Genomic DNA, 25,827 nt, shown 5'->3' with positions numbered 1-25,827 from the left:
TTTGAACTGCTTTTATTTACGATGATCAATTGTATTTTCATATATCAAAACTCCCATGTTTGCGTACCAAAACTCATACAATCACCATTGAGTAATATATGTTTTGTTAAAGAGTTTTAAATTTTAAATTTAATTTTATAAGATTTTAATATTTTGATAGCTAAAAAGATTATATTAAAGAAAAAATATGGTAATAATTTTCAAAACTTGTCAACCTCAGTGATTTAACTCAACTACTAACTATGTTCACATAAATTTTGGCAAGAGTTGCGTACCTGTAGTTAAAAATTTGTACTTTTTGAAAACAATTTTCCAAAAAAAAAAAAAAAGTCGTTAAATCTAGCGGCGAGGAATTCGAAATAAAAATCCAACGATGGAAAATATAATAAAACCAAAAATTGAGGGGTTATATATAACTGTATATCCCTTATACACACACAATCCCACTGCTTACTCTCTTGAGACTATTCCACTATAAGTAAAAAAGAAGAGAGAAAAGGAGACTCGCTTCGAGTCAAGTATTTATCTTATTTTAAGACTGTTCTTTTCGAGAGGTTATGAACGTGACAGTTATAGGATTAGTCGGACTGAGAAAAATTGGGAGGAAGACGTGGGTCGACGGTGACGGGATGAAGAAAGGAGAGTGGACGGCGGAGGAAGATCAAAACCTTGTCGCTTACATCAATGAGCATGGGGTCTCTGATTGGCGTTCTCTCCCCAAAAGAGCTGGTATAGATAGATAGATACACATACTTACACTAGCTATATCCATTAATCCATATATATATATATGTAAACCAATATTTCATAAACATCCTTTTTGTTAAGATGTTTCATAAACATATACAGAAGTGCATCTATACTTTGTGTTTGTGAGTCCGCTATTTCCACTTTTGTTCAACTAATTTTTTTTGAAACAAGGGGTATATGAAGTCTAGATCAGTCCAAGTTTTTGCCTACGATATTAAATTATTATGTAGTTTAAACAGATCAAACAACCAAGTTTCCTCTTGTTTTTATTTCTTTCTTTTTTTGACATAGAAACACTCTAGAGCTGGACCAAGTTTTCCTTTTGATTTTAATTCTTTTTCTTTTTGGCATATAAACATTCTAGAGCTGGTCAGCTTTTTGTAATTGATTACAATTCCTCTTCATTCTAAATGAAATTAATATAAATATATATATATATTGCATGTATAAGAGAAACTGGTTTTAGAAATAGTTGCAGATAGTACTTTTTCCCTATTTGTTGTTGTCTTGTTGATAGTTTTCATTAATTAGTATTTTATAGATTTTAGGATATCAAATTTGGTATATATATATCTTCTACATACTGTTGTGAATAGCAGAATCCATTTTCTTTTGGGGGTTTCAAACTCAATTATAAAAACTCCATGAAATCCTAGCGAAATCATGTTTGTAAACAAACCAAGAATAGAAAGTGAAAGTACATACATATACAGGCCCATATGTACCGTGTTATAATATACTAACTAGATTTTGATCCGCGCGTCTACGCGAATATATTTTTTTTTTTTAAAAAAGCTATTTATTTTTTATGTCACTATTTAGGGTTGGATAAAAAACTCGAATTCGAAGAACCGAACCGATCCCAATCCGAATAAGTAGTACCAAATCCGAACCGAAATTGATTAAATATCTAAATTATTCAAAATTTTGGTATTTGAAGAACTGAAACCTAATCCGATCCGAATCGAAGTATTTTGAGTATCTAAAATAGATTTATATACTTATATATTAATTATTTTTAGATTTAATATGTATAAAAACATCCAGAATATATATATGATACTTTTAAGTTCATTTAAATACTTGAAAATATATACAAATAATCAAATGTAAATATCAAAAATAGTTAAAATATACTCAAAACTCCAAAAATACTTAAATAATTATTAATTCGCTATCCAAATATTTAACCCAAACCAGTTAATATGTTAAGTTAGGTACTCTGACATATGTTATTCAAATTTATATGTAATATATTCTATTATTTATAAATTTTTAAAAAAATTAAAGCATATAATAAATTTTAATTTTTTAAAACTAATTTAAATTGGTTATCCAAATCCGAACCGAATCTTCAAAGATCTGAACCGAACACGAAATCTCAAACAGATCCGAAAACGTACACGAACGCCCACCCCTGATCACTATTATATATCATATATGTGTCATCATAAATTACAAAAATATATGTTATCATATAATTAATCGTATTTTATACGTACCATCAAATAAGTAATCTTATAATTAATAATATTTTATATGTACAATCATATAAATAATCACATATATTATATTTTTAAATTTCAAAGTGAAATATAAAAACCATAATTTAAGTTGGTCTTTGAAATTTAGCTTTGTATTGTATTTTTCTTATATATATTGAAAACATTTTTATAATGGTTATTGAAAAATATGTTAGTAAAAATCAATTTTTGAATATATGTATATTTTTGAATGAATTTTGATATAAATCAATTTTAAATTATTATTTTGATTTGAATATGTATATGTATATCAAGTAACATAAACTCATTATTTTTTAATATTTCATGTAATGGATTCCCAATTTTTTAATAGCATAAGTACATTATTATTTTTTTATAATGTTTTTAAACAGTATTATATTTATTTATTTTTACTATTATCCATGTTTCTAAACAAATACTAAAGGTATTTCTATTTTAATAAGATAGATATTGTAACGATAGTGAATGAATGATTGCTAAATATTTCTTTATATATAGTATATGATTATATATTTGTTCCGGAATCTACATAATTGAAACTTTTATGCCAATTCTATTCACATGATATTCTAAAAATCGATAGGATTCTATTAACGGTGCCCAAGAGCGACATGTGTTCCCGATGCTTTTTCCATATCTACATAGCACAATTGTATATGTTTTAAATTTTTAATTTTAAATTTTTTTTGGTCAAACAAATTTTTAAATTTTAAGTGGTACCTTTTCCGTCGAGGAAAAGTTTATTTTTCGCAACTTCTTTTGTTTGCCACTACAAAAGGGCAATTAAACTCCTTTTTGTCTACTAAAATTGGCATCTCTATAATTTGTCATGGACAAAACAGGTTTGCAGAGATGTGGAAAGAGCTGCAGATTAAGGTGGCTTAATTACCTAAGGCCTGGAATTAAAAGAGGCCAATTCACTCCTCAGGAAGAAGAAAAGATCATCAAACTTCATGCTGTCCTCGGAAACAGGTTAGTTTCTTAATTAATAGCTGCTTCTCTGTCTTATTTGCGCGCACACAAAAATTCTACAGCTCCGTCAAAAGTCAAAACTTACAATTTGGATTAACATGAAATGTTATACGGATGTTAAACTATACTATATAATATGACGTGATATATGTTAGAGAGAGAAAAATCCTCCTACCTCTCTCTATAAAAGATTTTTGGAAAAGATATCGGACCGGCATGTGGTTTCTCTGTACCACCGTCGATCGGGAAATGGTTTCCCTTCCGATGTGATTTATGTTCGTTTCTTCTGGCTCCGGGATGGGGAGGATTCTATAGCTCCGCCACCTCCGGCTTATGACTCTGGGGTGTGGAGGCCCTTTGCCTTACACCGCCGGATTTCTAGTATCTACGAAACAGAGCTTCAGTTTTCCAGCCTCTCGATCTCAATCTCCGACATATCTTCTAGATGGCGATGGATCGATTGTAGGCGGTTTAAGATTCTCTGGTGTTTTGTAGATCCGTAAGTGTTTCTAAGAGACTCGAGATGTGGTGATGGCTGTTCATGGTGGAACAGCTTGTTTCCGGTTCGTATGTGGTGGTGAAGAGGTTTCGTTGTCGAGTTGTTCTCGGAATCTCTCTGGTGAAAAACTCCAGTTTTCTCCGGCGGAGAACCTCTTGGCGGTGAAGACGTGAGGGCCGTTCGACACGTGTTCCTCGTTGTCTGAGGGATCAACACGTGTCCACTTACGCATTAAACGCGTCGCGTGATGATAATGGCGTGTCTTACTATGTTTGTTTTGGGCTTGTGTGGGTTTTTGGGCTTTGGGATTGGTACCCTATCTTTGGGTTTTAGGTTTGTGACTTTGGGTCCATAGGTGTCTTGTTTGGACCCTTTTTGTTTAGGCTTGGCCTTTTATAATTAATAATAAAAATAGATGGAAAAAAAAAAACTATACTATATAATATTATAGACTTTGGACTACACGACAAAGTTTTAGTATCTATTAAAGACACAGACCTAACTCCTGGATGGAGGTACATCCCACGGATAGATCATCTCCTGGGTATTCAAATGAGCCGAAAACAATAGCATATGTGGCCAACAGAATTCGAACCAGGGTTCGCCGTATTAGATTTATTCCCTCAAGCACCACTGAACTACCACCACTAGTTAACAAAGTTTTAGTTACATAATAATATTTAAAGACTACTTGTTTTTCAGCGAAAGCTAATTATTTTATTCTTGCGGTTAGTTTGTACCAGAGGTCCAGAGCTCAATCTCATGTTTTATGTTTCAGGTATTACCTTAAAACAAAGTAATATTTGATGCGACTTAAAAAAAAATCATTCGAAAAATCTATAAAGTGTTGTAATTAGAGAGTTTAGAGAATAAATATTTCTGTGTTATTATTAATGATCAATGAGGTTTTCTTTATATAAGGATTACAAGATAAAGATAAATGAAAAAAGTATATATCATAATCCATCTAGATTTAGGAAAACTACTAAAACATAAACTTATAAGGAGGAAATAGGGTTTCCTTTTCTCCTAGTCTTGTGTGTGTGGCCGCCTCTCTCTCTCTCTCTCTAAACTCGGCTCTCTCTTTCTCTCCTCTCTCTAGGGTTTCGGCCATCTCTCTATCTTCTATGTATTGGGCCGAGCCTGGTTATGGACATTCACCATTGGATTTATAACACTCCCCCTTGGATGCCATAACCATACATGATTTGTAGTACGCTTCATGTTGCCTCATTAAAACCTTATTAGGAAAACCCAGTGGGCAAAACCATGATGAAGGAAAAAGAGTACAACACGCACTACTCCCCTGATGTGAACCTCACTGTAGGTTTCTACATTCTACGTATCTGATGCGTGATCTTTCCTGTATATATAGGATGGAAGTAATCGGCTAGTTTCATTACTAAGCCGTAACTAGACCACTTCGACCTCTTAGGTCATTTCTCATGTCTCTTGACATCGAGTGTCCCGGTAAAGTATGTGGTTTAAACAATATGAACCATATTGTCCTCGGAGATCACTATTTGGTCTTTGCAAATCGTGTTTGCATGTGTCCATGGTCTAGACGTGTTTGTCTACTGTCAAACTCTTTACTTTGGCGATTTATGGTTACCATTCGACCATGTTTCAATCTGGCCGATCCATGTCCGGGTCATAGACCTCGTCTATACATGTCTACTACTTGTCTCATGAGTGTTCAAGATCAATGATCATTGCTGTGAGTTTTATAATCTCTTATTAAGGTATGGCTCTTTGGCCGAACATACTCATGGATCTCATATGTAGACATTGGTCTCTTTTGCCTTAGGTAATGCCATACTCATTATTCTTTTGCATTCCTATCTTAATAATGATGATGGCATCTCATGACCTCAGTTGCTGTGGATCATATCACACGCTAAGTATACATTATTAGGTCATGAATCTCGGCTTTCACGAGCTTATGGACTACAATACTTTATATCCGACAGGGAAGGATAGATTAAACATCTCCTCTTATCCTCACGACAAAGCCTTGTGGGAGTAAGTCATACAGCAGCAGTAAACTATTCTGCTATGCTGGATCCTTAAGGGATCTGATGTCGGATTGCAACCTGATGGTTGATCTTTTCTACTAGCTCGTGATCAAGAAGAATAAGGGCCGGACGCCTACAGATTTGTTCTGTATCAGCCTTCTAACCTCTTTTAGGTTTAGTATAAGCACAAGGAATATCAAATCTTTATAAATATATGGATTGTTATTGGATTGTCTTTTATACAACTCCAAGATCATGTCGTGATCAATTTCTTTTACATACTATATGCAGCTGCTTTTCAGTCCATGAATCAACTTAGGAACGAAGCTGTTCTTTCATCTTATCCAGTGATCCATATGCTGCTTTACTACATCATTGTATCTCTTATGACCAGACCTTTTGTTAATTTCGAAATTTTGTAGCAGCAACCACCACATAGGAGTTCATCTCCTTATAATCTGTTCCTTTGATCTCTGTGAGTACCTTGTGTAACAAGCTATGATCTAATGTTGTTATTAGGAAACATGAACACTCTAGACCTCGTGATCATGTGCCTTTTCTCACGGTTTCTTTATCTCACAAGATCCATCTATTTCACTGGTTTTATCAGATGGCGTTTCTGTATATGTATATGGCCAATACGCCCATCTCTCCTTTAGATACTTTGAACCTCCACGTTTATCTTTCTGATTGTATGATCTTTATGATTGTATGAGTACTCATTCGTGGGTTCATGATCCTCGCTTATCTCTTTATGTTCAAGTGATATTCTCTTATGCATCTTTTATATAACATTCATGTGTGTGTCAACACCTTCATATGTGGTTCCATTATATTCCAGACATGATCTAATCACTTTGAGATTTTGTTATCTAGGACCTTTGTTACCTAGTAGCTTTGGCGTCCCAAGACTACATGGTTTGGTACCTTAGATGTGTAGCTGCGCATCCTTTTCTCAATGTCTGGTATGGTTTCTCTTATAATCTTGGATATGTATTCTATGCACCATTCTTTTCTATCCGAGATTCCTTTATCTTATGGAACACTTGGTCTATCTTGTATAGACTCTATAGAAATTTGACTATGTCTCTTCTAGGACATTTGATTTCGTTTGGTGCTAAGCTGGTTAGTCATTCTTTTCGGGTCAGTGTCTGGCATCTCGATTATCTAACTTTGTATAATTTTTCTTTGGACGTCTTAAATCATAATCTCTAGTCCGAGGATCTTTGCCAAGACAATGATGGTTAAAACCATTCTTATCATTCTTTTACTTTTTAATCTTTCTTTATCCAACTTATAATCTTTCTCCTTTAATATTGAATATCCGGATTCATTTGTTTCATGCAATCCGTACCTGGACACTATTTTGATCACCCATATTTTGGCTCACGGTTCTTTTGAATTTGTGGAGAAGTTCTTATTCTTATATATTCCCAATCCTCTTCTGAGATTCCATCTTAGACGGCACACATATGTATGTGGTGGTTTATTCAAAATCTCTTAAGATGGTGTATGTCTGGTTTTATGACCCGTATATAATCTGAGATGAGAATATCTATGCTCACTTATATGGCCTGATGCATATTATCATTCTATACATGTAAATTCATAATGTCCCCAAGCTTATAGACTTTATAATCTCATCCTTATAGATAATGTCTTTACATTGCCGAACCTTTATAGGTAATAGCTTACTTGGCCGAACCTTTATAGGTAATAGATTGTGTGCGGTCAAGCCTGCACTATACGGCCAAGTCACGGCCAAGTCACGGCCAATTCACGGCCAAGTCACGGCCAAGTCACGGCCAAGTCGTTTATAACATGGTTCTATACCATGCTTCACGAATTTGTAGTGTGATCATGGATTTAGGGTTTTATCCTCTCTCCCCCTCATGAACATACTATAATTTCGTGGTGCTTAGGACAATAAAGCCTTAATGAGTTTCCCTTTGTGTACATGTTTCACAACGTGAGATCTTTTATGGGATAACTCTTTGTGCCTTTTCAATATTAATCTTTGCATCAAGTTTTAGACTAAGATGTCTAATCCTATCATGCCATATAGTGTATAATTTTCGTGGTGTATCTCAATATGATCACCACGGCTCTTGCCTCTCGTCATACTGATTTTTGGCATAGTTTAAATCAGTAGAGATCATAGGTATAGTCTCGACCACTTTCTTATAAGGTCTTAGGCGTTTTTTTTTTCTTTCTTTAAATCCGAAGGAACTTGTTTCCTTCTTTGCCATTGTTTCTATTTGGAAACCATTTATAACTCAATGGGTCACATATCATTGGGTGTGTATAATGCCTTATAGGCAATGCCTTAGCCATAGTTTCTTTACTAGGCTTACTATACCCCTTTTACGATTTCTTACTTGATATTATGCCCTTTAGGCAACTCTTTATCAATAAAAACATTCATATGTTCAAGTAAGATCAGGCAAGATATAATGAAATCAAAACAAACTCTTTTATATATATAAAAGTGTGAAACATCAAATAGGTTTAAAAGCAAATCACAAAATCATAGACTTAAAAAAAAATTATCATGTCGAGATCTTTCTTTAGTAATAGCAACTGATCCTTTGGATGGAATGTGAAATATGTTTTATACAGTAAATCATTATCTGTAACCACTTTATCACATAGTTCAAGACTATGGGTTATTTTCATTAGAGCAGAATTATATTCTTCCACGGATTTAAAATCCTGGAACCTGAGAATCTTCCAATCATTCATGGCTTTTTTCCATAATTCCATTGAGTATATGGATTTTAGCTTTATCCAAAGATCATAAGGATCCTCAATATTTTCATACTGATTTCTCAGTTCCTCAGTGAGATGATAGCGCATAATTGTTATGGCTTTATGCTTTTTACTTTCAATTTCATCATTGCCTTCAATGATATATTTCCTGAGTCCTCTAGACTTCAGGGCAATTGAAGTGTTCATTTCCCATTCTGGATAATTATCTCCAGTGAGATTTAGAATGGCATAATCCATGGGCTCAAATCTCGGCATCTGAAATCATATTATTAATCAATTCTTGATTTAGAATTCGTTCAACCAATTTAAATAATCAGTGCATATGATTTCGTTACTCTCTCGACCAAAACAATTTACTACTCGACCATGGTGCGAGACAAGTCGAGAATGCAAAGTCTATATATGATTCTTGGACCACACGGTCACGTATTGTGATGCTTAGGCCTCATGGCCATTATAATGTGATGCAACGATCCTAAAGATCGGATCATAATGCAATTCGGGTCATATGACCATCCGGATACTAGGCCACACGGCCACATAGATATGCACTAAGCCACACGGCTTTCTTATCAAACAATGTGATCTATAAGTCATACAATCAAGCAAGGCCACATGGCCACAATGTATAAACATGATGATCAATTTAGATGCATATCAATTAGGTTTTACCAATTTCAAGGTTGGTAATATTAGATTTTAGAATCAAGCAATCTAGCAACCTAACTCTCATTCAATATGTAAATATTCCTAAACTTTAAATCAATCTTTCAAGTAATGTGAGATTTAAGGTTTCATGGCCTTTTAGGAATATAAATCGAGATTAAGGGTTTCAAAGCCTTAAGATTTTAATTAGATATATCAATCAATCTATCAATCCTAAAATCTCAGATTATCAATCAATATTCATTCAATTTCAAAATCAATTTTCAATTTAGGGTTTTAGCGTTTTGATTTTATTAATCAAACAATTTTGATTTCAAGGTGATCAATTTTAATCTCAATTAATCAATAAGTTTTTAATAGTTTTCGAATTAGGGTTTTAGGGATTTCGAAAAACTTTGATCTTTGATCAAAGGGATTTGATTTGAGATTCAAAAACCTTTAAGGTTCTGATTTTAATTGATCAATAGATCAATCTCGTTTTTAGGATTTACATCGAACTTATAGTGCTTCGATTTACTCATAGGGGATTGATCTATTAACCTATGGCTTTTAGTTTTAAAGATTATATTTTAGGGTTTCAATCTTTACAAAACAACCAGATTCGATTCTTGTTTTCAGATTTCGAATTACCGTTATTTTGTAGGGTTGAACCGGACCACCAAGTGAGCTGAACCTCTATCTGCACGTGGACGGACGCTGGCTCCTTATCGGGTCGCGAGTTAGGAACGGTCGCGAGCTGTCTCGGACGGTTTGGCGTCTGGTCGCGGATGTGTGCTGAGGTAGTCGGATTAGGGTTCCAAAAGTAAAACGGCGACGCGTATTGTAGCTGAGCGTGAAGGCGCGTCTGAGATCGGATCGACGAACCGTTTGCGCTGATGGATTTGTCTCGTCAAGGGCTTCAAGATGATATGTGGATCGTCGTCTGGCTCCTCAGGGTTTGAGAGATCGATCGGTTTTAAGTTGCGCCGGATTTATGGTTTATGTGTGACGGATGTTAGGGTTAGGGGTTGGCGATTTTCTTTCTCAGAGTTTTGGGAGTCTATCGTGCTGATAACGTGTTCTAATTAGAGAGTTTAAAGACTGAATATTTCTGTGTTATTATTAATGATCAATGGGGGTTCCTTTATATAATGATTACAAGATAAAGATAAATGGAAAGAGTACATATCCTAATCCTTCTAGATTTAGAAAACTACTAAAACATAAACTTATAAGGAAAAAAAAATAGGGTTTCTTTTTCTCCTAGTCTTGTGTGTGGCCGCTTCTCTCTCTCTAAAGTCGGCTCTCTCTTTCTCTTCTCTTTAGGATTTCGATCATCTCTCTATCTTCTATGCATTGGGCCGGATCTGGTTATGGACATTCACCATTAGATTTATAACATAAAGAACACAATGAACACATTTACATGTGCATGATCATTTATGAATTACAAAAAAAAAACTGAATACACACACACATATTTATTTATATATATATATATATATATCAGGGATCATAATACTTTGGCTACATGATAATATCAACTTGGTCAATTTTATAATAATATCATGCACTTAATTACTGCATACGTACGATCTAATCTTACTTTCTTTGTCCTTTTAAGGGAAATCCGATCAAATTAAAACTTCATATATTTAACATTCGTTCAAATATTAATCATGCATGGTATGGTACCATGATTGCAATTGCAGCAATTTCTTAAAACTGTTTGATTTTTAAAATTTATTGATTTTATGCTATATGACATTTTATATTCTGCATATTATTTTATTGGTTGAATAATGGTTAGTTAGATAGTTAATGATGTTTTTGTTTAAAAATATATATATATGGGGCTTTATTATTCATAATTTTTTAAACAACAATACTGAGGTTTCAATTAGATATTGGTATGGTGGACACTTTGAATTGTAAGAATATCCGACTCTTCTATGGACTTGGAGGTTAATTAGTCTTGGTTTTGACCTAAATCTCCTAATTATAAAAAGTAATTCTCATTTTTGTTGTTGTAAATGTTGAAAATTGAAGGTGGGCAGCCATTGCCAAGGAGATGGATAATCGAACAGACAACGACATCAAGAACCATTGGAACTCTTGTCTCAAGAAAAGACTGTTGAGGAAAGGACTTGACCCGATGACCCACGAGCCAATCATCAATAACCTCACCGTCACGATCACTAACGAAGAATGTGGTAGCTCTTCACCAACTACATCTTCTCATACCTCATCACCTTCCGGCTCGGCTTGTCTCCTGAACAAGCTCGCCACAGGTATCTCATCTAGACAACATGATCTCGACAAGATTAAGAGCATCTTGCTGGAGCCGAGAATCGCAAGCAGTGGCCAAGATGAAAAAGAAGAGTTAAAAAGGGATCACAAGATAGGTGGTGGTGAAGAAGAACAAGATGATTTTCTGATATGGGACGATGAAGAAGTTAGGCGTTTTATGGAGAGTGGCGAAATGGAGTACGAGACGACGCCGTACGTCTCTCTCTTTTACGAAAGTACTCACGTACTTGATGACCTCCTCTGACTCCGTTCAGTACTAGTGTGTGTTGTTAGCATATGATTTATTGTTGCAACAAAGAAAATTAATGTGGACCACTTTGACCAAGAGAAAGATTGTTAAAAAATGCAAGTAGCATTACAAAATACAAGATGAATTTTAGAAAAATAAGTCGAGTCCAACGAAGACTGTTTCGTTTAGTACTATTTAACATGAGATTTTCGATAAAAAAAAAATAACATGAGATTTTCCATGCTTCTGTTAATGTCACAAGTCACACAACCAACCTATTCCCATTATCCACTCCACCCATATAATTATTACTTCGTCGGAATCCAAATAATCTCAAGATATGTGTGCTAGAAAAACATCTCGAAACATATAATGTATAGAAAATATGTCTTGCGCCATATATCGAATAAAGATGCAAAAGTGAAATCTGTTGTTTTTATCTTGCAAGTTGCAACGGATGGTTTTAAATAACTTATTTCAAAGTTTTTGGATTTATTATCAAAGTAATCATTACAAATAGCCAAGAAGTTAAAACTGTGATTGATAAATGCACAAAATACAAAGTCATACAGTTGTTGAAAACACTTGTCAAATTTTGTGTATACTAGAAAACAAATTAATCGACTTTCCCTTGGTTGTAAGGGAGAGCATTTAAGTGAAGCAAAAAAAAAGAGGAACATGATTGAAGGCCTTTTATCAAAAAAAAAGAGGAACATGATATTATTGGTCTCCGTTAGGGCAGGTCATAGCATCAACCATAATTCCAAATGATATTACATATGGACTCTTAAATGACCTACAATTGTCAATGGGTTTGGTTTAAAACAATCAGGTCACTTGGTCTGGTCATGGAGATTCTCATCATGTCATTCGTGTGCTTGTGCTTAGCTTTTACTCTAGAGCCCACCTAGGCCGAACTTTGTAATGAATTTAAATCCAAAAATAATTGGAAAGTTTCGGAGAAACAAAGAAACTTTCAGCTCTATAGAAACTAGGAGACTTACTAGAACAGCCCACCCAAAAGTCGACTGGCACAGAAGTATCTTGTTTCAATTCAACACTCCAAAATACTCGTTCATGGCTTGGATAGCTATCCAGAATAAACATCCAACAGACGACAGAATTTCCAACCGAAACATTGCAACGACGACAACTTGCTGTCTCTTTCCTGCAATACTTGAAACTAGAAACCACATGTTCTTCCAATGCTCTTTCTCGGAGGAGATGGAGAAACCTAACTCATAAGTTACTCTCTGGACAGTACACTAGCGGATGGGATGAGGTCACTCGCCTTATAAATGATCAGACACGCAAAAGGTACATTTGTTCCTCCTCAGATACGTGTTTGAGGCAATGGGAGGCAACATGAAGAAAAGGCTAATTCCCCTGCAACTCTGATTAAACAAAGCGACAAGCTGGTCAGGAACCACATCTCAAGCTTAAGAATGATGGAAGATCGAAAGTATACAAAAGCCATGGAGATATAGTTCTCCTTTCGATGATCTTTTTTTTTTTGGATTTTAAGTTTAAGTCTTATTTTCTATAAACATTGAGCTAAAGTAACTTTTTTTTTTTTTTTTTTTTGTCGACAACAAGATTTCATTAATATTGCCCAAATGGGCTTACATGGTATCGGCCAAGAGACCCAATCATGTTTAACAATATAAACAAAGCAAAAAGAAAGCCCAATGACAATTTGTCATATCCCTTGAACACGCGGCCGAAACAGAAGCTTCACGAGAACTATGTTGTGTGATACATGTCGTTCATGCGTAAAGCGATGAGTTCAACCTCCGAGAATCCTTTCCGCCGCTGCTATCTCCGAAAATCGTCTATCTAGGTCATCTTTTTGCCGCCGTCCGTCGCAATATCTCAATTCCGATACCAAACTTGTAAGCCTTTCCACCTAAATCCGCGAACACTTACAGGAAATAAACCTTGATTCACCGGAATTTAAACCCAAAGAAAGATAAATCAAGTAGAAGAAAGATTTTTGCCGGACCGCTACAAAGCGCCAGCTTATCTGAATCCTCTTCAAACATATGATTTATGTTCTCCATCAAAACTCATCCTTCTAACCGTCAGAGAAGCTTCGTTTAGCACGAAAGCTGGCTAAATTAAATAACGAAGACTGATTCTCTTATTTAGAATTCAGAGTAATCGGTGAATAAAAGTATTTTCTCTAGTATTCAAAACGGGATGATATTAAAAACCACGTGGATAGCAAAGTAAGAACTTTTATAAATCAACTCAAGAACCAGAGATAAAGGGAAGAAACTTGAAGCAAAGCTCTGATTTGAGTTGAAAAACACAACAAAAAAACTCGCCTTGCGAAGAAGTTAATCCGACAAAGCGGAAGATCAGATCGCCTAGCGAAGGAACTATATTACAAAAAAATAAAAAACAAAAAAGACTGGTAACCGGCGGCACAAGACCACCGGCCACCGGAAAACAACTTTACTTTAGGAAACTTTCGAAAGAAGCTAGAGAGAAGCTATATTGAGCTAAAGTAACAGTCATTGTACAAATACTTTTTTGAATAAATTTAAAATTATTTCAAAAAAAAAAATTTAGTTGAGAAAATTTGTTCTAGAATAGATCCAATTGAGTTAATTTTTTTATCGAAGCCCAACTTAAATTTGGCCGAACTATACCAAACCTAAACATTTGGGTTCACCTTAAGTATTTTTTTTGGTAAAATTCACCTCAAGTATTTTTAAACAGAAAAACTTTGGATAATTTCTAAATGTGTTTGTGGGTATCCTTATATAAGTCGTGTTAATCTTTTTTGTACGGTTCTTATTCTATCAGATATCCCAGAAGCACAAAACAAATAAATTTTGATTTTAGTTGGATTTATAAGTTTTTGTTTGTTTAATATGTTCATCTCAATTTTATTGTGGAAAATAAAATCGAGGTGACAATAAATTTTCCGAACATGGAGTAAAAGAGAACTTTGAAAGTCTACAAATCAAAATTGACGCCTCTGTTTTTCTTCATGTTTAGGATGAAGCTTTTTTTGTTGGATAATTCCAATTAACTTGAGGAGCAAGTTAACTCATTAAAGTGAAGTTTGATGGGTTAAGGAAAAAGGAAAACATATCGAGTTTAGGAATGTCTCCATATTATTATTAGGAAAAGATGTAACTTCGTCTTATATAAAGAGTTCTCATGGAGAAATGATCAATCAAGAGAAACACATTGAAAAGTTTAGTTTTGAAAGAGTTTCTAAATCTAATAAGAAGAGAAGTTCTTATAATCTTTGTGTCTATGCAACTTTAATTGGTATCAGAGCTCCAGGTTTCGAAGATCATTTACAAGAGGAGTTGTAACTCGATCAAAACATGGGAGATGATGATAGTTCTCAAGGATATGATAAAGGTCTTGAGATGAAGAAGGACATACGATGTCTGACGCTATCATCGACGAACTACACTGTATGGTCCATGCGAATGAAAGTGATGCTTCTTTTATACGATGTTTGGGATACTATTGATCCAGGGAGCGATGATGCAAAGAAGAACAATATGGCGATTGCTCTAATCTTTCAATCAGTCCCGGAAGCGCTAATACTTCAGATAGGAGAACATGATACATCGAAGAAGATTTGGGAAGCTATCAAATCCCGTAATCTAGGTGATGATCGCGTGAGAGAAGCGAGGTTACAGACTTTGATGTCTAAGTTCGACAAACTGAAGATGACAAACACAGACACGGTGGATGACTACGCAGGAAAACTTTCAGGCTTAGCATCGAGAGCAGCCGCGTTAGGAGAGATAATGGAAGCATCGAAGATGGTAAAGAAGTTTCTGAAGGGACTTCCAAGAACGAAGTTCATTCACATCGTAGCTTCGTTAGAACAAGTGTTGGATCTAAATTCAACAGGGTTCGAATATATTGTTGGGAGATTGAAGGCTTTCGAAGAACGCATAAAAGAAGAAACCCAAGATGAAGATCAGTCGAAGCTAATGTTTGTGAAGGATGATACGCAAGTTAGTGGAAGCCATAACAACTCGCGAGGAAGAGGCAGAGGTAGAGGTTATGGTGGAAGAGTAAGAAGACGAGGAAGGTCTAATGGTTCTGATGGTCATAACAAAGGAGGAGACAAAACCAAGAAGGACTACTTTAAGGTTAAATGCTGGAGATGTGACAAGATGGGGCACTCGGTGTCACATTGTCCTACACGACCAAGAGAAGAAGGTAACCTAGCGGACACACAAGAAGCAGATGAATTATATATGCATGAAGTAGTATTCCTCAACGAAGAGAGAGTGTTTCCTAAGAGGTTTGACGAATGCGATGGAAATACGAGTATATGGTACCTTGACAATGGTGCAAGTAACCATATGGCAGGCAAGAGAGAGTTCTTCTCAAACCTAGACGAGAGCATCAAAGGCAAAGTTAAATTCGGTGATGGATCAAGCGTCGAGATTGTTGGGAAAGGTTCGATCACGTTCAGCGGAAAAACAGGAGAGAGAAAAGCACTCAAAGATATCTACTACATCCCAAGTCTTAAACACAACATCATAAGTCTTGGACAAGCAACCGAGATGGATTGTGAGATTAATATGAAAGAAGACTTACTGATGCTAAAAGATCCCTGTGGAAGGCTATTAGTACAAGTCACAAGGCAACCAAACCGATTGTACAAGACGCCAATGGAGGTTGAATATCCGAAGTGTCTTCAAATACAAGAAACTGATGTTACATGGATATGGCATGCGCGGCTAGGACATGTGAACTTTGGAGTCATGAAAAATATGGTAGACAAGGAGATGGTAGTAGGGATGTCTCAGGTGATACACGAGAAAGATGTGTGCAACGCCTGCTTAGTTGGGAAGCAAACTCGGAAGTCTTTCCCGCCTAAAGCAAAGTATCGAGCATCACACGCATTAGTTGGTACATGGTGACTTGTGCGGTCCGATATCACCATCAACACCAGCAAACAATAGATATGTATTTGTCTTAATTGATGATTACTCAAGATATATGTGGACGATGCTGCTAAGAGAGAAGAGTGAAGCGTTCGATCGGTTCAAAAAGTTCAAGGAGTACGTGGAGAATCAAAAAAAGCTACAACTCAAGACTTTTCGCACCGATAGAGGAGGAGAGTTCACATCTTCTGAGTTTATTCGTTTTTGTAAAGAAAACGGTGTAACTAGACATCTCACCGCACCGTATGCTCCGCAACAAAACGGTGTGGTCGAGAGACGAAATATAACACTAATGGAGATGACTAGAAGTTTGATGAAAGCTATGAAGATACCTAATCAGCTATGGAGAGAAGCAGTACGTCATTCAACGTATCTCATAAACCGCATTGCTACAAAGGCTTTGGAAAACAAGACTCCATACGAAGGCTTGTATGTTAAGAAACCGAACATTGAGCATCTAAGGATCTTTGGATGTGTAGCTTTCGCAAAAATCAACGGTCCTCATCTTAAGAAGCTGGATGATCGATCAAAGATGGTGATTAACCTAGGCACAGAGCCCGGCTCAAAAGCTTACAGGCTCTATGATCCGGTCGCGAAGAAGATAGTTGTTAGTAGAAATGTAATCTTTGACGAGAAGAAAAGTTGGGATTGGTCTACACTATCAACAAACGTGGACGAAGAACCAGGATCATTCAAGCTTCCTCATATCGATGTTACAGAAGAAGGAGATGGTGAAGAGCATCAAGATCACCAACACTATGAAGAACAAAACAATAATGAAGAAGAAGAAGCTGTAGACGCTGGTGAACAAGAGCAAGTAGCAAAAAACAACGATGCAAACCAAGACCAGCATGTAACATCGAGATATGGCCGTAACATCATAAAACCAAAGCGGTTCGATGATTACATTCTACTCGCCGAAGTTGAAGGTGGTAGACTCTTGCTTACCATCGATGTGAACCAGAAAGTTACATCGAAGCTGCAGTGATACAAGCTTGGATCGATGCAATGAAGGGAGAGATCGAGTCTATCATCAAAAACAAGACCTGGAAGCTCGTCAAGAACCCGGCAGGTGTGAAACCGATAGGTTTGAAATGGATCTATAAGATCAAGAGGAATGCAGATGGAACAGTGATCAAATACAAAGCAAGGCTAGTTGCAAAAGGCTACGTGCAACAACAAGGCATAGACTTCGACGAAGTGTTTGCACCAGTTGCTCGGATAGAAACCATACGACTACTCTTGGCGTTACCAGCAACTAATGGATGGGAGATCCATCACTTAGATGTGAAAACTGCGTTCCTGAACGGAGACTTAAATGAGGATGTATACGTGACTCAACCAGAAGGCTTTGTGGAGAAAGGAAAAGAGAATCATGTGTACAAACTTAGCAAAGCACTATACGGTTTGCGTCAAGCTTTGAGAGCTTGGAACATCAAACTCGACCGTGTTCTCAAGGAGATGGAGTTCACGAAGTGCACCAAGGAACCTGCGGTATATCAAAAGAAAGAGAAGGGGGAGCTTCTGATCATAGCTATATACGTTGATGAGTTGTTTGTAACAGGGAATTCGCTCAACGTTATCAAGCAATTCAAAGATGATATGTCAAGAAGATTTGAGATGTCAGACCTCAGGATGCTTACATACTATCTTGGTATAGAAGTAACGCAAGGAGCTGATGGCATTCAAATCAAGCAAGGAGGATACGCGCAAGGTATACTTGTCAAGAGGAAGATGGAGTCATGTAACTATACTCACGTTCCGATGCACACGAGTTTGAAAATATCAAAGGTAGAGGAGGAGCCTGAGATTGATGCAATATCGTATCGAAGAACCATAGGATGCTTAAGATATCTTCTTCATACACGACCGGACTTGGCGTTTTCGGTTGATGTATTAAGCAAATATATGTAGAGTCCCAGAGAGAGTCATGGAGAAGCAGTGAAGCATCTACTACGATACATAAAGGGCACTACAGAGTATGGTCTCTTCTTCAAACAGGATGGAACAACGAAGATTACAGGTTACAGTGACAGTAGCCATAACATAGATGTTGATGATGGAAGAAGCACTACAGGGTTTATGTTCTACCTAGGAACTTCGCCGATCACGTGGACATCATGCAAGCAACCCACAGTGGCACTCTCTTCATGTGAGGTGGAGTTCATGGCATCTACAGAAGCTGCAAAACAAGCAATATGGTTAAAGGAGTTGATGGTCGAGATCATGAACAAAGAAGACGAGAAGGCCGTGTTGAAGATTGACAACAAGTCAGCGATAGCCCTCACCAAGAACCCGGTGTTTCACGGTAGAAGCAAACATATACTCTCGAAATACCATTTCATTCGAGAATGTGTGGAGTTCGACTTGATCGAAGTGAAGCACGTACCTGGAGTGGAGCAGAAGGCAGACATACTCACTAAACCATTGGCAAGGATCAAGTTCGAAGCAATGCACAAGTTCATCGGAGTTCAGAAGATCAACATACCTAAGATTCGAGTTGGAATTAAGGGGGAGAATGTTGGATAATTCCAATTAACTTGAAGAGCAAGTTAACTCATTAAAGTGAAGTTTGATGGGTTAAGGAAAAAAGAAAACATATCGAGTTTAGGAGTGTTTTCATATTATTATTAGGAAAATATGTAGTTTCGTCCTATATAAAAAGTTTTCATGGAGAGATGTTCCATCAAGAGAAACACATTGAAATGTTTATTTTTGAGATAGTTTCTAAATCTAATATGAAAAGAAGTTTTTATAATCTTTGTATTTGTGCGACTTTAATTTTTAACCTGTTATTTGCTAAAGAACAAAAATGACTATTTGATTTAAGAAACTGAATGATGTACATTTCTGACCCATCACACAGTTTACACTACTCCACATGGGGCAATCTGGTCGGATTGGCCAATGAGATTGAGATCTCTGAGACTCGCAACAACATCAACATTACCGTCCCCAATGACAACCACATATAAATATTTCTGGCCAATACTTTAAAATGTCTAAAAGTAGAATATACAGGGGAGATGTGACTAGTTTTGATGTAGAGTAAAAGTGAGGCATTTGAGAGAAATACGGAAAGAAAATAACAGCACAATGTTAGAGCATCGGCATAGGGAAACTCAATTCTGTTTCTTAAACAGAAAAAAAAAAATTTTGTTTTTTTTTTAAAAAGAAAACCAATCGCGGGCCACCATGTATCGTGGAACCCGCAAAACAGTGTAAAACCCCACAATAAACATCTCTTATTTCATGACAGGAAGACACGTTTCTTCCCATTTTGTAGGATCCACCCCACTTTTTCTCCTAAAAACCCTTCTAAATACCCCGATAAAGATGCTCTTAGTTTCTTTTTGCTGGTTATTTCAGGTCTGAAAGTTTTATTACTTTCTGATATTTTTAGTGCAACATTTTTTCCTCCTTTGTTTCCTTGATGGAGTATTCTTGAGAAGATTTCAATAATATCTTGTTGCACCATAGGTAAGAATCATGTCCTGCTTTCTCAGTAGGTGGTGGCAGAGAGGAGATGATAATGTGAATTGTTTCCATTCCAGTGGCCATTTCGAGTAGCAAACTTTACTGTTGGATCAAGCGATATGCGAAAATGTTTTGGCCCTTCAAAACTGGTAACTGATATTAACAGACCTAAGTCGGACCAATAATCATGCCAGAAGGATGCTCACTCGTGGGACGGTCATTTTCTATATTTCTTTCAAGGGTTTGGCTTTTTCTCGAATAAGAAAACAAGAAGCAATTTAAGCACGTGTCAATAATACTACATAGATGAACTCTGAAAACGATTGGTAACGCGGACTCCAACTAAAAATACTTAAATGTTTCTATATCTCCATATAAAATTAACTAAATTTATTCCAATAATGGGGAGCTTCTAGCCTTCTACTACCTATTTTTGGTCCAGCAATGCTCTGTAGCGTGGCCATAGATGAGGCTTGACTATAGCTTCTACTGTCTCATGGTACTCTGAAGCAATTACCACATCTTGGATTCTCAAATCTCTACTCTGCATCGCCCATATTACACCACGCAACTCTGCCACTAAGCGATTAGACAACCGCGTAAATTATATTAACTTTTGTATATGTATTGTTAAGTGAATATGTTCATATTACCCTTTGCATTACTATTAGTGATTATAAAAATGAAAATTATTTATCATCTATTAAAACTTAGCCAACAATAAAAAATATGCAGAACACAAATAAAATAATAGTTTTGTATTAAAAATTGAAAACATCATTAAAAGACACAAAAATTCCTTAAAACATCACTTAATATAAGACGAAGGGAGTATGAGAGTTAAGATTCGTAAATCCTTGAACAATTGAATTTTTACACTAAATTTTGGTAGGACTTGAGCACAGGTAAATGGTTTTAGTAAAAAAACTAATAGAAATGTCTACATTGAAAATTACCTTTAGGTCCTTTACTGTTTAAAAAGTATCATTCGTAAAATATCAAAGAATATAATTATATAAAACCAAAAAAAAAAAGAGAGGGCTATTAATAGACTATACATACTAGACATACTCATTGAAGACACCATCTAAAACTATCCTGGCTGATGATCTTCTCCTATCTTAAGACGTGGTGATATTGTAGTAGGCCGGGCTGAGAGAAACTATGGGGGGAGCGACGTGGTTCGAAGCAGACGGGACAAAGAGAGGAAAATGGTCGGAAGAGGAAGACCAGAAACTCGTCGCCTATATCGACGAATACGGCATCGGTGACTGGCGTTTTGTCCCTCACAGAACTGGTAGTTCAATTCTTAATCAAAATAGCATTTATTAATCAATAAAAATACTAAATTATCTAACATACAAAACCCTAAACTATAATCTCACCTTCTAAATACTAAAACATAAACTCTAATCAATAACCCTAAATTTAAATATATAAATATTTTTGTAAATATTTAATGAATACTATTTTGAATTTTTCCGTTTATGGTATTTTTTTTTAACAAAAACATGATTTAGTACTATTGGAAGAAATTCCTCATAATTATGTTTGTTATTTTCTTAACAAAACTTGATCTTCCTCATAATTTAAAAGGCTTTCTAACTGACAAACCTTTATTTTCAGATAGAAAAGGGAAATTTCAATACCTTTTAAGTAAATCACTGACAACTGCAGCAAAATATGATCTCTATACGAGATTAAAAGTAACGTCGAATATAAAACGTTAAATAAGCTTCTAATTAAGGATACATTTAATCAATTTCTTTCAATCATCGCTTATAGTTTCTTTAATCATTGGGTAATTTTTGTAAATATTGTGATTCGTGAACGTTCCAGTACTAATTAATCTTATATTTTTGATCTATCAAGGCTTGCTGAGATGTGGAAAGAGCTGCAGATTAAGGTGGTTTAACTATCTAAGGCCTGAGGTCAAGAAAGGCAAATTAACTCCTCGCGAAGAACAAGATATTGTCAATTTCCATTCGGTTTTCGGGAACAGGTACTCATCAACAAATATTCCCTAAATAGTCAAATATATTACAGATTTGTCAAATTCACAATTTCATGTGCATATTATATATATAGAGTATATGTATAAACTGTATATATATATATATATATATATATATTAGGGAACTGGTGGTACGGGCATCAGCTGTGTTTTTAGGGCAGTGCTTCAGTTCAAACCCTACACTGGCAAGGAGGCACCAATTTGTAAAAACTAAATGTCGCGAGAAGCAATATTATTTATGAATATATTGTTAACACTTCTGAAAAACATTACGAGGAATAATACAAATTTGATCCAATAGCATGTTCTTACATCATATTATTTAAATATTTAATTATTCATTTTAGCAATCGTAAAGTGTTCAAACTATTGTAAACTATTAGACAAAAAAAAAAACTATTGTAAACTAAGATTTAAATTTTTTGGTTTTTATAGATACATTTAAATATATCTACATCCGGGTAAGTCTGTGAAATAATATAGCAGAATTACTGTAAATTATATGCAAAATGATTAGTAGGTTACATTATATATTCCTAATACTTTTTTGTTAAATAAAATTTATATTCAACTACAAATATCTGTTGTAGGTGGGCAGTCATAGCGCAGTATATGCCGGGTCGATCAGACAACGACATTAAGAACCATTGGAACTCTTGTCTAAAAAAGAGACTCAAGAGGAACGGAATCGACCCAATGACCCACCAGCCAATCATCAACCTCGCCGTCAAAACACCATCGTTCAACACAGATTGCGGCAGCTCTTCCTCCTTGACGGCTAGTCCATCTTCTTCTTCCTCCTCATTATCCGGCTCGGCCCGTCTCCTTAATAAGATCGCCACTAGTATCTCATCTAGACAACAAGGCGTCGAAAGGATAAAGGACATAATGTCGGATCCGAGAATCACATGCATAAATGGTCAAGCAAAAGAACTTGAAGAGTCGAAGAAGGATCATGGGAAGATTTTAGCTAGTAGTGATGATCAAGAAGATGACTTTCTGATGTGGGACGAGGAGAAAGTGAGGCGTTTCATGGAGGAGATTGGTGTAATGGATTTAGAGACGAATGGAGTCTATTAACTCTAGTTCATCACCACCGTAGGGTGTTTATGAGACTGGCCTACTTTAGATCATCTTTTTTAATGAATGTGGTTTAATTACTATGTGATATATTTATGTTCCTCTTATTATTCTATTTGGCTATTTGCACGTTGTGACAAAAAATAATATTTTTTAGCAAAAGAAAAAAAAGACAGAATAATATTCATGTACCGACCAAGAGAATATTCTTAGAAGATAATTAACCCAAACCTAGTAACGGGTTCTTAGCTTTTGTTAAGAGAAGGTTCTTAGTTTTTCTTAGATTTTAATTAAGAAAAGCTAAGAACCATTTTTTAAATAAGAGATATAAGAGCCGTATCTTAGCCAAAAAGTGTTAAAAAAAAGTGCAAATCATGAGTTAAGAACCCCAACTAAGAGAGTGGGGTTAATCATGCCCTTAATGTCACGTGGTGGGAGCAGTGAAACAAAACAAGAAACTTTATGAGTTTTCGATGATGTTAAGGGCATGATTAACCCCGGTCTTTTAACCGGTTTCTTAACTCATGATTTGATTTTTTTTTTTTTTTTTTTTAACTTTTTGGCTAAGAGACGGCTCTTATATCTCTTATTTAAGAGACGGTTCTTAGTTTTTTTAGTTAAAATCTAAGAAAAGGTAAGAACCGTCTCTTAGCCGAAGCTAAGAACCACAGTTAAGACACTAGGGTTAATCATGGTCTAATGTGATTTGGATTTGATTGTCAAGAAAATGATATGTACTCTTTTTTTCCATGCATGCATTGCTTTGTATCGGTTGTAAAAAAGAAGGAACAAATAGCAAATCATGGTATACTGGTACAAAAAAAAAAAAAAAAAAAAAAAACAAATCATGGTATACTTCTCTTTTAAATATAAAGTATATTTATATATGTTAAATTTTTTTCCTCATACTTCATATTTCAAATATAGTTTACAAAAAAGACAATAATTTTATTGGGATAAATGATAATTGCTTCCTTTTCTTTTATTCTACTCTACACTATATGTAATTGATTTACGAAGTTGGTGTTATTTTTCTCTTCTAATAAACTATTTGATATTATCCATTTTCATATAATTATTAAATATTACAAATTATGATATCCCCTAGACTATATTTGCAAAGTGATTTTGCCACGTGTCCTTTCAACAATCAATTTTACAAAACAAATATGACATGGCTACTGAAATTGATGACATGGTTTCCGGAAAAATATGACATGGATAATTTCATTTAATGTTGATTTATATTTTTGGCAAACTTATTAGAATATGATAATAATTCATATATTACATTTAATATTGATATTTATTTTTGGTAAACTTTTTAAAAATATGGTAATAGCTCATACATCATCTGTAAAATAAATATATTCATATATAACATTTCAAATTTCGAAATATTATTATTTTGTATACTTATACAATTTGTATTACTAAATCTTTCAAAAGTTTCTACAATTTTTTAAAAATTTATATATCTAATCGTAAGATCATTAGTCTTATATATCTACAAATTCTATAAATATTGTTTAGGTTAAATATTTGATAATTATACAATTTTATATTATTTTTATTAGTTTTATACAAATTGATTTAATATATATCAAATCTATATTAAATATTAGTAAGAAAATAGGAAAATCTATAATATTTAATAAAATTTATTTTTAAATATAAGTTAGATTTTTAAAAAAATTACTCCACATAGTACAGGAAAACACCTATTACTTATATGTATAATTACACAGTATAAACAATTCTTTATCCATCTATAAAATCCACCATAGAGGTTCTATCTATGATACACTAGTTAAAAACATCGCTACAACCACGTGAATTTTCGTGGGTATGACCAAGATTTTGTGGCTATACGGAGCAGAAACCACGAAATGCTACGAACGTAAAACATACGTATACGAGCGTAGCAAAAAGAGCGCGTATCAAAAATTGTAGCAAAGTGCCACGTTTTGCTACGAAACTTTTCGCGGCAAAGCTTGCCACGATTTGAGCAATTTGCTACGGTTTGATACGAAATGTAATGTAGCAACAGGCACGGTTTTGCTACGGTTTCTTTCGTAACATGTTGGTTTGAGAAGCACTGCTGTTCTTGTACTGAACACTGCCAAAGCCGTAGATTGTACCCTTCTTTGTCTTTCCTCTCTGTAAAAGGAAAGGAAAAATAATCATAATCAAGCATTTCCAATCACAAGCACCATAACTAACTAAGACAGTCACAAGCATTTCCAATAACTAACTAAGGCAGTCGCAAGCATTTCCAATAATTAAATTAGACAATCACAAGCATTTCCAATCACAGTTGAATAACCAAGTATTAAACCAGTAAGCTGAAATAAATAAAATAAGGATGAGAGAAGAGATGACCTTGATGTATTCTTGGTTGAGAAGATAGCGCTTTGCATTTGAAGCAGCAGTGGAGTCAGTTTGACTGTCGCCAAGTGGAGATCCATCTTGTAACATCTCTTCAACGGCTTCCTCAACCTCCAACACCAGTTCCTATGTACGTTCGTCTAGGAAGGAACCATCTTTACCCGTGTGAGTCTTCCTCGCAAGGGCTGTGTATGAAGGTGGTTCATCCAAACCTTCATC

The 25,827-nt window shown here is 35.1% G+C and overlaps 3 protein-coding genes across 3 annotated transcripts; all 3 read left to right on the top strand.

Moving 5' to 3' along the window:
* The first annotated feature begins 374 nt into the window (after positions 1 to 374).
* LOC111202957 (myb-related protein 308-like) lies at positions 375 to 11,772 on the top strand. The gene is made up of 3 exons (XM_022696276.2): positions 375 to 729; positions 3,119 to 3,248; positions 11,226 to 11,772. Exons 1-3 carry the CDS (start codon positions 558 to 560, stop codon positions 11,728 to 11,730), a joined length of 807 nt encoding a protein of 268 aa, XP_022551997.2. The 5' UTR covers positions 375 to 557; the 3' UTR covers positions 11,731 to 11,772.
* A 3,287-nt stretch (positions 11,773 to 15,059) lies between these two features.
* On the top strand, positions 15,060 to 16,625 carry LOC125592008. Its single transcript, XM_048766977.1, has 2 exons — positions 15,060 to 15,915; positions 16,159 to 16,625. Exons 1-2 carry the CDS (start codon positions 15,060 to 15,062, stop codon positions 16,623 to 16,625), a joined length of 1,323 nt encoding a protein of 440 aa, XP_048622934.1.
* A 3,438-nt stretch (positions 16,626 to 20,063) lies between these two features.
* On the top strand, positions 20,064 to 23,657 carry LOC125591150 (transcription factor MYB122-like). The gene is made up of 3 exons (XM_048764724.1): positions 20,064 to 21,423; positions 21,999 to 22,128; positions 22,731 to 23,657. The coding sequence occupies exons 1-3, from the start codon at positions 21,291 to 21,293 to the stop codon at positions 23,218 to 23,220; spliced, it is 753 nt and encodes a 250-aa protein (XP_048620681.1). The 5' UTR covers positions 20,064 to 21,290; the 3' UTR covers positions 23,221 to 23,657.
* The last annotated feature ends 2,170 nt before the right edge of the window (positions 23,658 to 25,827 follow it).

Source organism: Brassica napus, chromosome C8 (assembly GCF_020379485.1).
Source record: "Brassica napus cultivar Da-Ae chromosome C8, Da-Ae, whole genome shotgun sequence".
NCBI lineage: Eukaryota > Viridiplantae > Streptophyta > Magnoliopsida > Brassicales > Brassicaceae > Brassica > Brassica napus.
This window is presented reverse-complemented; position numbering and strand designations above follow the sequence as displayed.